Raw genomic sequence first — 13992 nt, 5'->3', positions numbered from 1 at the left:
TCCACGCCTGGCGCACTCCCCCAGCATTCACCAGCCCTTCCATGGACCCCGGTATAGGAATATCCAGCCCGTCCCACCAAAGGTTCTTGTTCTCTCATAAATACCAGCGCGCCTCCGGCTCTGGCAAAAAAAAGACCGACGTGCACGCGCTTTCCCTTCCAGACCCTCCCCCGACTCGGCCTTCAGCCCCCCTCCGGGAACTTCTCTATCTTTGCGCCACGGCGCATTCTGCTTCCTGGTCCTGCTCAGCAATCAATATCTTCTCCGATTGTTTTTTTTATTTATTGATCAGTTTCGACGCCTTATTTTCTTCCGGCGCACCCAATCGAATCATCGATTCACACGACCCGATTTTCGCTTCGCGTCTGCGTCTGCAGCGTTGCAATTGCGCCGGCTTCCCTTGACAGTCACAGTCGCATTCGCAGCATCGCCTCATCTTGACACGACTCAGCGCGCCGTGTCGCATTGCATCTATAATCACTCACCGTTTTGCGCCGGGATTTGGTTCTTCGGTTCATTCAATAGCTGCCCGCGGTGACGTTGCTGCCTGCAGCTCTCTCACTTTCGCAGTCCGTTTGCGCCACTGCCATTCACCGCCTCGTGCACGGCGCATCGGTGCCTAGAGCCTTCAAGAGGCCGCTCTTCATCGCCTTCAGCATCTTTGCCCATTTCATGCTGCGCCCATCCTCTTGAGCTACATCCACACATAGCGCTTTTGCACAGCGCACTCGTCGCAACTCATCAATATGGAGGGGCCCAAGTCCGACGCACCAGCGCCAGCGAGCGCGCCTCCCTCGGAGAGCAAGCTGCAACCCTCGCCGCCGCAACCCGAACGAAAGCCCGATACCAATGGGTAAGTGCATCTGTTCTGATGTTACGCGACGCGTGTGATGCGCCTAAGCCTTGTCTCGATCTATTTTGCTCATTCATTTTATGCGCAGTCTCGCTGCCACCGAGGTCCTCAAGAAGCCTGTTGAGCCCTTCTCCTCCGAACCTTCCGCCACACTCAGCGCCGCCGCGCCTGTCGAGCCTGTCGAGCCTGCATCCTCGACATCTGCGCCTATCGTCAACGGAAGCGGTTCTTCCTCCGAACACAACGGCACTAACGGCATTTCGCACGCCAGTGAGCAGTCGCCTGAGAAATCCGTTTCGAAAGAGCCTTCTCCCGCTGCAGTGCCCGTTCAACAGTCTGAAGACAAGCCCTCTGCGTCATCCCCGATGGAAACCACGCAGTCAGGCCTTGGCCAGGAGCACAGCGAGACGCCTGCCGCAACAACGGCGTCTAAACCTGCCGCTGAGGAGACTGCCTCGAAACCTGCGGAAGCCGTGAAAGACACTTCTGAAGCAAAGGAGGACTTCAAGGAGGGGCCGAAGATTGCGTCCAACTCCGGGCCCAACGACATGGCAATGGAGGAGTCTTCCCCGGTCAAAAAGCTCTCGGTCGAACCAACTCCGGCTGAAACAACATCGACTCCCATTGTCTCGAAGGAGACGTCTGTCGTCGAGCCCACACAAGAAGTGGATGATGTCAAGATGGAAGACGCACCGCACAGCTCTGCAAGTCATCCCGAGCAGCCTCCATCTCTTCAGAGGCAGGATGACGTTGCCCTACCCGCGTCCGAGGTCGATCTTCAACCCGCTAGCATGTCGCAGCTTAACATCGAGACCCAGCCTGATACATCCCCTATCGTTGAGTCGGTCGAAATTTCCATGAGCGACGCGCCTGCCAAGGTCGCTCGCGAGCGTGAAGACGACAGCGCAAACGAAGAGCCCGCCGCCAAGCGTGCCAGAACTGAGCCTGAGGAAGATAAGCTTATGGCCGAACTGCCCAGCCGGGATGCCCCCGTGGCTGATCCTGCTGCGGCCATCGATGACACTACTGCTGCCGAGCACGTCCCTAGTCTTGATACACTACCGAATTGGAACGATCCAGAAGCCAACGGCAGGTCCCTGAGCCCTTATCAACGCCGTGAGGTTCGCAAGACAATTGGTAGACTCAAGAAAACTAAAGGGGGTGCTCATTTCCGTGATGCTGTCGTCAAGCTTTGGCCGACGCTGCGCGAAGCATACCTGGCCAAAATTGACAAGCCCATGGATCTCTCCGAAGTCGACCGCACCGTACGCGACGGAGAGGGCTCGTATGCCACGTTTGGGGAGTTCAAAAATAGCGCATCCCTCATCTACCTCAATGCACTGAACTTTAATGGTCCGACGCACGACGTCACGTTTGCTGCCTTTAACGTCGTCAAGGCTCTATGGGAAGAGTTGCTTGCCGCGCCCGTTGAAGAACCTCCTAAACCCAAGGCTATCCCCAAGGCGAAGCCTGTTCGAGAATCTCGCGCCGTTGTCATTGCCGAAGCCCCTCCATCCCGCCGCACGTCTACCGGACCTCGAGGTAGTCCCTCGACGGATGCAGATGCCAAGTCGGTCGCTGGTGACCGCCGCGGTTCCACCGCTACTGAGGGCGATCGTCCCAAGCGCACAGTTCGCGCGCCCAAGCCCAAGGACATTGACTACACAACCAAGCCTTCGCGCAAGAAGCTCAAGCCCGAGCTTCAGTTCGCCATGGAGGTCCTTGGCGAGGTCATGCACCCCAAATATGAGCAGCTCAACATGTGGTTTCTTGAGGCTGTGGATGCGGAGGGTTTGAACATTCCCGATTATTACTCCATTATCAAGAAACCCATGGACTTGGGCAAAGTCTCGGCCATGCTTTCTGCAGGTGAATTCTCTAACCTCAAAGAGTTTGACAAGCACGTACGACTCGTGTTCGAGAACTGCTACAGCTTCAACGGTCCTCCTAGCCAGGGTAACCCTGTCTCCCAGAGGGCCGCCGAGCTGGAAGGCATCTACACATCTCAACTAAAGAACAAGGATGCTTGGCTGGCCAAGTTTGCCAAGGCAAACGCACCTACGTCAGCCGATGTTAGTGATGAGGAAGACGAAGACGAAGACGCTGACGACGGTCCCTCTACTGAGGATAACGCCAAGGAGATTCAGGAACTTCAAGCCAAACTCGACGAGGAAACCAAGAAACTGCATGCAATGTTCGTACCCGGTTCTAATCAGTCCCTGATTGACATCCAAAAGGGCATTGTCGACATGGTGCAGCAGGCTCTCATCAAGGCCATTGCTAGCGCCGGTGAAGTCCAGCCCAAGAATGAAAAGGGCGCTAAAAAGGCGAGGGGGCCAAAGGGAAAGGCTGCTGCTGGACGAAAATCGACGGGTGGCACCCAAGGCAAGAAAGCCGGCGGCGGTAAGAAGGGCGCTGCCAAGAAGAGCTTGACCGCTGCCGATAAGGACCATATTGCCAACGCTATCAACGACCTGGAAGGTGGCCACCTTGACCGTGCGATAGATATCATCAAGAGAGACACCGGACAGAACGAAAATACCGATGGCGAACTTGAGTTAGATATTGACCAGCTCAGCAATGAAGCTTTGCTAAAGCTTTGGGAGCTCTGTAAAAAGGTTCTGCCGGGCTTTGCCAAGGACACTGCTGCCCCCGCACCCGCACCCGAGCCCAGCCGCGCTCCCAAGTCCAAGACAACTGCCGGCAAGCCCAAGAAGAATAAGCCGATGAGCGCGCAAGAGCAAGAGGCCAGGATTGCACAGCTCACTGCTCTTAGGCAGATGTACAAGGAGGGTCCTGAGGGGTCCGATCCTGCCGCTTCAGGCATATCTGGCTTGGCGCAGTCGCCGCCTGTTGCAGACTCCAGCGACGACTCGGACTCGGAAGAGGAATGAGTTGACAAGATATGTAGTGGACGCCTCAGCGTTTCACAGTGTACGAGTAAGACTACGTTATGAGGAACGGATTTGCATACGAGTTTCAGTGGCGAAGAAGAAAAGTTTCTGGCATCTTTTTTTCTGGCTATTCATTTGCTGTTCTGCCAGCAACGAGCCGCTCTCTTTTCCTCCCTCTGAATTCCCTCGCTAATTGCGGCGCACGAAGAACTGGCCAGGCACCTGGTTGATGGTTAGACCAGATGATAGGAACGGCTCTAGAAAGGACCGCCGCTATGGCGCCACTGGATTCCCGCGAGGGATATTTTGCTTCAAAGGAGCCGGGAAGAGGCATGTTTGCCTCGCATAGGCGCATTGGAGTTTTTGGCATCTTGACGTGGTTCATTTTCGTTTGGATTGAAACGAGGAGTGGAGCGAGTGTGGGTTTTATCGTAGCAAGATTCTAATTTGTTGCTGATAGCAATGCTGCCGTTGCCATTTGGGCTACACGGACAAATTTTACACTTTTGAGATACCAACCGCAAGCGGACAGACAACCCAACTCGTGTTTGAATGTGACTGTTTCCTATCCACCCGTACATTATTCAATCGTGAGACCTGAAGCTATTTTCAAGTCTCGAGCGCGTTGGTGGGCATGGGCAGCTTTCTGCGCAGCCTGTTGCAAATCTCTACATATTGATCTTCCTCCTCTGGCGTGATCAAGCCGTGACGGATGAAAAAGTCAATCATGATGGCGCACACATTGGGCTTGAACTCGCCAGCCTTCATGCGCCGCACCACATCTTGCCATTCCATCAGGATAAACTCCTCCACCTCGCCATCGTCGCCCGGCAGCGGCACCAGGCCGAGCGCGCCCGCCTCCGAACCCGGCGCCGGTGAGAGGTCGAGGTCGTACACGTACAGAATCTCGCCGTGAATCAGCGCAGTGCGCGGGTTCCGGTTTGCCAGCGTGACGACGCCGGCCGGCCGAAGCCGCGGCGCCACCACTGCCGGCGACAGACGGGCCTCTTCGTCCGACTCGGCGAGCATGCAGTCGAGCGGGGAGTCGTCGGCCTTGACGCCGCCGGCGACGGCGCTGTCCAGCATCCCCGGGTACGTGTAGAGCGACCTGCTGCGGCGGGCGACCCAGACGCCCGCGATGGCGCGCGTCGTCGGGTCGCGCACATAGGCCGTCAGGTGCGCGCCGCGCGTGTTGATGCCAAAGAGCGTTGCCGCGAAGCGCTCAATCCGGATGGGGCCCGGGTCCGGGTACGCGGCGGCCGCGACGCCGGGTACGCAAAAGGGCTCGCTGTGCAGGCCGTTGAGCGTGGGGAAGCGCCCGCAGGCAATGGCGGCGTCGACGGCGGCTTGCAGCGCGGCGTTGGCGAGGGCGGCCGTCGGGACGGCGAGCGTGACGGCAGCCGCGGCGTGGTCGATGCGGAAGGCGGACGGCCACGGGAGACGCTCGACGGTGGTGGGGTGGATGAAGCCATGCGGGCGGGGATCTGGGGCGAGGAGAAACTTGTAGTAGGGGCTGCTGTTGGTGGCAAAGTCGAGGGGAAGGCTGGCAAAGTGACGTTAGGTGTGGCAACGAATGAGGGGCGTGAACAAGTTGGGCGAGGGGAGATTGTCAGCTCACTTGTCGACTTTGGTGATGAGATCAAGGAGTGACGGGAGCGGCTCTCCTTGTGTATCGGCTGTCATGATTGAGTCGTTTTTTGTTTCCCTTTAGTAAAGAATGTACGTGATATAACAAAAGTCTCTGGTGGACTGTACGACGCCACGATGGCAGACATATGTGGTGAACAGCCTGATGCTTGAAGTGCAGCCTATCTGTATGGTTTTGAGAGGCTCCACCACACAGCAGTCATCAGCCGACGCCGCACTCGATAGCATTCTGGAACCGTTGACGATACTAGTGACAATTGAGATTACAGTGATAACAAGACCCCCTGTACTATTGCAAGTTGTCGAGCTCTGTAAAAGTAATTTTCCTACGAAAACCTTTGATACTTTCATACCCTACAGCCGTAGAAGGTGACGATCTCTGCCTGATTCTCCTTGATGAGCGGTCGAAGTCACATGGCATGGCTAAAGATCGAAGATTGTGCAGTACCTTGGCTTTCAGTTGCGTGTCAATCATTGACCTCATCAAGTTTCACTACTTGTAACCACAGGGTTGCAACAACTGGGTAGTGTGCTCATCTCACCTACTTGAGTTCGATATAGTTATCTGTGTTTGCGTGGGTCCTTGAACCTCGAATCGTTCACATAATTCATATTCAGCTTACCAACTCGGCGCTTATCAGGAATGGTAACGATGAATGATGAAGAAACGCTGAGAAAACGAGAAGGAGAATAGGTCGGATACAAATAGCGCCGGATATATACCATTTTAGAGGTTAGACTGGTACATACGGCCATAGACAGTAGAAAATATCGCGTCCCGTCTGCTCCGCGGAAATCAAGCTATTGATCGGCAGATTAGTAGTTGGGTCGGTGACGACCAGCGAACACCGGCTGCTGTATGTTTTTATTTCTATTTTTAATTCTTTTTTGTCACGTTGAATTGTGTTCATATTGTTGGTCTTGGTATCATGTTCTTCGGCGATTTTGAATGCGCAATTTCTGTGGCTGCAAGGCTGCTAGGCTGAGCTGAGCTGAGCTGCAGGCCAGCCTTTGACCGACTCACCAGACAAGCAAAACTGATAAATGACAACATGGTATCCTTTCAAATATTCTCCGGCCACTGTGTCTCACTCTTCACCCGCATCAAGGATATTGAAAACTCGCCCGCGGGATTCCATGAGCACCTGACGACGCGAGTGTGTGCTCTGTACCATGTGAACACATTTTTTTTTTCTTCTCACATTGAGCGAGTGACGCCGCTGCGATGCCAACCTCTTGCCGTCGCATTCCATTACGACAACATTCCAGCACGCCATGCACCAACTTGGTTTGATGTCTCTGAAAAGTGGCATACAATGCCAGTGCATTTGCATGTTCAAGGGGCTTTTGTTGTAATTCTGCGGGTCGTTTGTATCTACAGCGTGATGTGCGGCCGCAGCCGCTGTCACAAAAAGGATGTGACGCTACGTGACCAGCCTCTTTACGCTTTGCTGAGCATATATAACAGGTCGAGATCAAGATCAATATGTATTCTGTTTTAGACTTGCCTGTTTCTTCTGTTGCGTTTTGTTCTGTTTTACTGGCTTTTGTGTGTGCTATTGCTTCTTCCAAAGTTAGAGCAACTGATCCTTTGACATCATGGTTGGCAGATCAGCATTGCCAGTTATTGCCAGCATAGCCGTTGTTGCAGCCTCCCTCGAATCTTTTGAGCCTGGTAGAAAGGTTGTTCCCGGTGCCTATATTGTCGAGTATGAAGACGGTCATGTACGGAACCCCCCAAGTCTCTTTCCCGTCCAGTCCCTTTACTTACCATGGCCGTAGAATGCGACTAGTATTGCTGCCGCCATTGGCGCTCATCTAGACCATGTACGCGTACATTTCGACTTTGAGACGTTCAAGGGCGTCTCGATTCAGGTCAACGAGAGCGAGGCTATGGGAACCACCACACGCAGCCTCTTTGCCAGTTCTGGCGCCGTCAAAAATATGTGGCCCGTGTATGCCTACGATAGACCTAGCTTCAATGCCACAGAAGTGGTGCCGTCTGGTCGCAGCACCCGCGCCGAGGATACATTTAGCCCACACGTCATGATGCAGGTTGACCAGCTCCGAGCTCGAGGTTTCGACGGAAAGGGCGTCAAGCTAGCTGTCCTCGATTCTGGTGTAAGTCGGGGCCGTCAAAGTGGCTGAAGCGAACTGGCTGACATTTGTGTGTAAAGGTTGATTATACTCACCCTGCCCTTGGCGGCTGCTTTGGCCCTGGCTGCAGAGTCTCCTTTGGCTATGACCTTGTCGGAAATGACTTTAATGGAGGCAACAAGCCCCAACCTGGCAGCGATCCCAAGGACTGCGGATCGCACGGGACCCATGTGTCTGGCATCATCACCGCCGAGGCCAACGAAGCCGGATTCACCGGCGTGGCCCCCGGCGTCACGTTTGGCATGTACAAGGTATTCGGCTGCAAGGGCGGCACCAACACCGACGTACTCATGGCTGCCGCAGCGCGCGCCGCCGCAGATGGCGCGCAAATCATCAGCTGCTCCGTGGGAGGCGCGCATGGCTGGTCCGACGACGGCTTCTCCAATTTCCTGAGCAGGCTCGCCACGGAAAAGAACATTACCTCTTCTGTCGCTGCCAGCAACGACGGCGAATACGGCGCCTTCTACTCGTCCGGCTCGTCCAACGCCGCGGCCGTCAACTCCATCGCCTCCGTCGACCTGACCGAGACGCCCAACACGGGAGGGACGCCCAGCGGATTCTCGTCGTGGGGGCCGACCATGGAGATGAACTTTAAGCCGCAGTTTGCCGGTCCCGGACGCGACATTCTCTCGACTCTTCCCAACAACAAATACGGCCGCGCCTCGGGAACGTCCATGTCGGCGCCCATGGTTGCCGGCGTCATGGCCCTGCTCAACCAAGCCATGGGGCCCCTCAGTCCCGAGCGCATGCGGCAAATCCTGGCCGCCAATGCCAAACCTGTGCAGTTTAGCAGCGGCTCCAAGACTTTTGATGCCCTGGCTCCTGCTGCGCAGCAAGGTGCTGGTCTTGTGCAAGCCCTGAATGCTCTCAATAGCAAAACGCTCGTCTCGCCCTCGAGCCTGTCCTTCAACGACACCGAGCACCACAACTCCAACATGCAAGTCTCAGTCACAAACACGGGCAACGAAACCGTCGAGTACCAGGTTCTCGTGCGTCCCGCAGTCTCAGTCTACGTTCTCGCCAGCAACAGCCCGTATCCCTCACGGTCGCCCAACGACCAGACACCCGCCTCTGGCAGTTTAAACGCCACCGTCACAAAGTTCAACCTGACTGCCGGGCAAACCCAAATCTTGCACGTCTCTGCCGACCCGCCCGCTTCCGTCGACGCCAAGAGACTCGCGCTCTGGTCGGGGTTCCTGTCCTTTCGTCGTGGGAGCGACTCATCCGTGGTTTCGATTCCTTACCAGGGTCTCGCCGGATCCCTACGCAACACGACAACGCTGCTACCCGACGGCGCATCCGTGACGCACCGCAACGATAAAAACCGCCAGCCAGTTCCGGCCAATACCGAGTTTGTGCTTCCTAAACCTGGCACCTCGACATCGAATGCCGACATTCCTCTCATCGTCGCCAACCTGACGCTTGGCACGACTAGCCTGACTGCCGGAATTGTGGATGCTTCTTCGGGCTCTGCCGTCGCGGACTTGCCAGATGTGCCGTATCGTATGGTTACGCGTGGCGCTGGGTTCGGTGTCGGATGGGATGGTAAGCTTGCCAACGGCTCTTATGCTGGCGCGGGCACGTACAAGGTACGAGTCAAAGCTCTGCGCATCTTTGGAGATGCCGCCAACGGAAATGACTGGGATGTGAGCGATACAGTGCCCATCAAGATCTCCTATAAATAGTAGGAGTACTTGCCGTTTCGCTGTTTGGCTCTCTATTTCTTCTCTGCTGCGATTCTCACCTGTGCGCGATTGTTTCTTTTTTTTTGGTACATAGTTTCAGTACCTATTCTCGAGCTAGAACTTACATACCTAGATACTATAGATAGGTAGATACTGGTAGTGCGATTGATAGACGATTTTTCTGGTATTGGCATACACTCTGTGCAGCTAAAAGTAAAGGGGCAGTTCAGTTCACAGTACACGCGTAAAGGCTCAGGGCACCTAGTAAATCTTACCGACTGCTGATAACCGACTGCTGATTGACTGGCTGCTGATGGACTGTTCATTAAGACCAACTACTGGGTAAGTACTAGCTGTAGCATATCTGCAAAAGAGCTGCAATTAAGCCATATGTTTCTGCCGCTCTTGGCTCCGCCCGGACTTGTCCTCTGGACCCCTTGGACTTGACGTTTACTACTGCAACTCCCCGTAGATGGTCTAAGAACAAAGTAAATTTCTTTCGATAGTCCTCGTTCCTGAGAGATATCTCCAGCCTATATCCATTAAAAGCACCGAAACGTAAAATAAGAGTACTAACTCCGTCTAACCAACCTATAACTACAAAGCGAAATACGAGAAGCGAGGCGTGGCCGACTTCGCCTCGGCCTCTTGCGTAGGCAATACCGCCATACCGGCGTCCCTGTGACTGCACTTGTTGTTGATTCCATCGCTTTTCTGCCACGGCTTCAGTCCCAATCTCGGCTTCTGAGCCTGGCTCTGCCAAATGCACTTTTTTCTTTAGTATACACGCTTGAATGGGGGAACGGGCTTGCACTCGGCCTCGTCTAGCGTCGTCGAGATGACGCGACGGTAATTCAGGTCAACCTTGCCGTGGGGCGTCTTTTGGAAAGACAGAGTATGCTTCATCCATTCCTTGTCGTCGCGGTCGGGGAAATCCTCGCGGGCGTGGGCACCACGAGACTCCTTGCGAGCAGCGGCGGCGGTGGCGGTTTGAGTGCTAGAAATCAGATGTGTTAGCCAGACTTCCGAAAGAAGAAAAGATGGAGAAAAATCGTCACATACGCGCAAGTAAGCAGGTTGCGGAGCTCAAGGGTCTCAACCAAGTCCGAGTTCCAGATCATGCTGCGGTCCTTGATACCAACATCCTTGTAGGTGGCGTCAATTTCGGTCATCTTGCGGACACCCTCGTCCAGGGACTCCTGAGTACGGAAGACAGAGACATCAGTCTGCATAGCCTTCTGCATAGCGAGGCGAATCTCGGCAGTAGACTTGGGACCGTCAGCGTTGCGGACCTGGTCAAGGACCTCAATGTGCTCAGCACCAGCATCGGCAGCCAGAGGCTTGAGCTTGGCGCCGGGGGTGAAGTTGTCACGGATAGTGTGGGAGACGGCGCGGCCAAAGACAACGAGATCGAGGAGAGAGTTGGCACCAAGACGGTTGGCACCGTGGACAGAGACGGAGGCGGCTTCACCGCAGGCGAACAGACCCGGGACAACCTTGTCCTGACCCTTCTCGTCGACAGTGAGAACCTCACCAGTGTAGCGAGTGGGGATACCACCCATGTTGTAGTGGACGGTGGGAAGAACGGGAATGGGCTGCTTGCGAACATCGACACCCGCAAAGATGCCAGCAGTCTCAGAGATACCAGGCAGACGCTCGGCAAGAATCTCGGCGGGCAGATGGCTGAGCTGGAGGTAGATGTGGTCCTTCTCAGCACCGACACCACGACCGTCGCGGATTTCCATGGTCATGGAACGTGAGACAACGTCGCGAGAGGCAAGATCCTTGGCGGTAGGGGCGTAACGCTCCATAAAGCGCTCACCCTCCGAGTTGAGAAGGTAACCACCCTCACCACGAGCACCCTCGGTGATCAGACAGCCAGCACCGTAAATACCAGTAGGGTGAAACTGGACGAATTCGAGATCCTGGTTGGGAAGACCGGCGCGAGCAGCCATGGCCATACCATCACCCGTGCAAGTATGGGCAGAAGTGCAGCTGAAGTAGGCACGTCCGTAACCACCGGTGGCAAGGACGGTGTTGTTGGCGAGGAAACGGTGGAGAGTTCCGTCTTCCTGATTGTAGGCGAGAACACCGCGGCATTCACCATCCTGCATAATCAGGTCGAGAGCAAAGTATTCGATGAAGTAGTTGGTGTTGTGGGCGAGGGACTGGCCGTAGAGAGTGTGGAGAAGAGCGTGGCCGGTACGGTCGGCGGCGGCGCAGCATCGGTAGGCCTGGCCGCCCTTGCCGAATTTCTGAGACTGACCACCAAAGGCACGCTGGTAGCTGGAGTGGGAGTCGTGTTAGCTGGGTGCAATGAGTGGAAGCGCAATTGGGCCCAGAAAAACTCACATCTTGCCATCCTCAGTACGGGAGAAGGGGCAGCCGTAGTGCTCAAGCTCGATGATGGAAGCAGGAGCCTCGCGGGTCATGTAATGAATGGCGTCCTGGTCACCGAGCCAGTCGGAGCCCTTGACAGTGTCGTACATGTGCCATCTCCAGTCGTCCTCGTGCATGTTGCCAAGGGCGGCGTTGATGCCACCCTGAGCGGCGACAGTGTGGGAACGAGTAGGAAAGAGCTTGGAGATGCAGGCAGTGTTGAAACCAGCCTCGGCAAGACCAAAGGCAGCACGAAGACCAGCACCGCCGGCGCCGACGACGAGAGCATCGTACTCGTGGTCCTATTGGGGAGTCAATTCCTATTCCAGCGCATCGCATTCGAGAGCCTGGTTTCGGGGATACGCACGATGACGGGGTACTTGTTGCTAACAAAGGGCGAAGCCTCCTTGGCGCGCAGAGGACCGTTTGCAATGACGCGCGCTGTGGAATGAGGTCGTCAGTCTGTGATGTTTGTGTGATTGTCTGTCTATACTCACCAGCTGGGCGTGTGGTGGAAAAGGCTCTGGCTTGCGCCTGCGAGAACTAAAAGACGAAATCAAGTCAGCAACTGGGAGTTGCGGTGGTGAGGCCATCTAGCCGAGGTTACAGTCAGTGACGGGAAACGCACCGTAGCGGGCCGCGAGGCCAATCTCCTCATTAAAGAAGCCATATTGTCGCAAGGGTCAATGGCCTGACTGCATACGCTACAGATTGATGAGGATGTAGACGGTAAATAGAGGGGAGAAGTGTCGGTAGGCGATGAGTCGAGGAGGTAGTTGGTGACGGGGAGAATTAAATATGGAGTAACGGTAGTTTTGGTGAGAGTTCTATCACAAGTTCACGTAGGTTGAAGTGGGGTCGATTTTTAAAGGCGGTGAGTGGCGCCTGCGTAGGATAGTACCTATTTGACGGCTTGAAGGCATGAAGGCTTGCCAATTGACGACTAATATTAGGTATTACAGCCTAGGTCAATTGAGTAATAATATTCTGCCGCTTTTTGCCCCACTTTGACCTACTGGAACTTCGTCCGCCGAGGACTCCCGGCCGTCTGTCTTGACCAATCAGAGACAGATAATGGTAAGCAGTGGACACACCAAAGAGCTTGAGCGGCCGACCATTTCCGGCTTTCCTGTACGTACCGAGAGTTAGAAGCCGAATAAATGATGAGTACATACCGGGCACACTGCGCTGGCGCTGATGCATCGAGGCAATCTGGATTGATGAGGCAAGGCTTTTTGCCATTGACTGTCGTGGGCCGCTGCGTTTACCGCTCTGAAGCTGTATTGTGACGACAGTCAACCTGATCGCCCAGCTTCTCGGTGTGCACTTTAATTGATGCTTCACTCAATTGCCAATTTAAAGCATGCAACAAATACGAAGCTCTACATTGGCTGCATTCTACACCTCTGCGGTCTAAACCACGCTCCCAATCATGAATACAGCCTCGTCCAATCCATCATCAAAATTCTCAATTTTTCTTTATTTGACGTTCTCCCTCATCGAGCCACTCCTTTCTCTCGCTGACATCTGATTCTCCCTTAGCGCTACAACCGGGTCTGCTGCAGTCGCTAAAAATTTACCGCTACAAATTTTAAAGACAACACTAAGTTTCTCATGATGGTATATATCTGCCGATTCCATCCTATCTCTTTTTATTCTCTCTAATTTATCCCGCCGTACCTAAGTCGAGCGCGTTCTATCAAATCACGTGCAACGTCACTACAGCCAACTCCTAGGCCGATCTGCCCTCTCCATCTTTGCCACCACGAGATCAAGGAGCAAGAAGCCGAGAAGGGGGATCGAGGCCGAAAAAATGCGGAAAAGCAGCATGCCACGGGTCTCTTTCGACTCTTTCTGTGTTTCGTGTAGCCAACTCTGATGAATTGCCTTTCTCTTCATGGTCACCCAGCCTTCCCAGCGCAACAAAGGTGTCAAGGTCTTCCATAATAGCTCACGCACGCCTATACGTTCAAATCAACATGGACATCTCTAATGTTTGTGGCTTCTGAACGCCCATTTCGTAGCCGCATTTAAATCACGAGGGGCCTTTGCTCGGTGGCATCGAAAAGGTGACAAACGCAGTTCATCGTACGATTAACTACTCGCTGGGCGGAACATGAAGCTCCTTTTAGCAGGTTCCGAGAATATCCATCCGGTCGCACCAAACAGCCATCTTATTTTCACCGCAAAACATCAGTAAGGATGACGTTCCTTATCTTCTGACATGTCGAATATACTGTAGATGTCTCCGCCAAATATGCGCCTGCTTGCGTTTGGAATCCCGCACCACCGACTCGTTTTCGTAACCATACTTGCCGTATAAATCAGGCTATATACACCGTCACGACCCCGCGCCGCAGGCTTTCGCCAACTCGTC

The 13992-nt window shown here is 54.5% G+C and overlaps 4 protein-coding genes across 4 annotated transcripts; 2 read left to right on the top strand and 2 right to left on the bottom strand.

The window, feature by feature from the left end:
• Positions 1-746: 746 nt before the first annotated feature.
• Positions 747-3747, top strand: BBA_01005 (bromodomain-containing factor 1; the record flags this gene model as incomplete). Its single annotated transcript, XM_008596102.1, has 2 exons — positions 747-853; positions 942-3747. 2 exons carry the CDS (start codon positions 747-749, stop codon positions 3745-3747), a joined length of 2913 nt encoding a protein of 970 aa, XP_008594324.1.
• Positions 3748-4356: 609 nt separating this feature from the next.
• BBA_01004 (NUDIX domain-containing protein) lies at positions 4357-5430 on the bottom strand (the record flags this gene model as incomplete). The annotated part of the gene is made up of 2 exons (XM_008596101.1): positions 4357-5290; positions 5366-5430. 2 exons carry the CDS (start codon positions 5428-5430, stop codon positions 4357-4359), a joined length of 999 nt encoding a protein of 332 aa, XP_008594323.1.
• Positions 5431-6993: 1563 nt separating this feature from the next.
• Positions 6994-9236, top strand: BBA_01003 (subtilase-like protein; the record flags this gene model as incomplete). Its single annotated transcript, XM_008596100.1, has 3 exons — positions 6994-7119; positions 7177-7515; positions 7572-9236. The coding sequence occupies 3 exons, from the start codon at positions 6994-6996 to the stop codon at positions 9234-9236; spliced, it is 2130 nt and encodes a 709-aa protein (XP_008594322.1).
• Positions 9237-10013: 777 nt separating this feature from the next.
• Positions 10014-12285, bottom strand: BBA_01002 (succinate dehydrogenase flavoprotein subunit; the record flags this gene model as incomplete). The annotated part of the gene is made up of 6 exons (XM_008596099.1): positions 10014-10233; positions 10299-11522; positions 11589-11917; positions 11983-12056; positions 12113-12158; positions 12244-12285. 6 exons carry the CDS (start codon positions 12283-12285, stop codon positions 10014-10016), a joined length of 1935 nt encoding a protein of 644 aa, XP_008594321.1.
• Positions 12286-13992: the final 1707 nt, after the last annotated feature.

The sequence above is a fragment of the Beauveria bassiana genome (genome assembly GCF_000280675.1).
Source record: "Beauveria bassiana ARSEF 2860 unplaced genomic scaffold BBA_S00002, whole genome shotgun sequence".
NCBI lineage: Eukaryota > Fungi > Ascomycota > Sordariomycetes > Hypocreales > Cordycipitaceae > Beauveria > Beauveria bassiana.
This window is presented reverse-complemented; position numbering and strand designations above follow the sequence as displayed.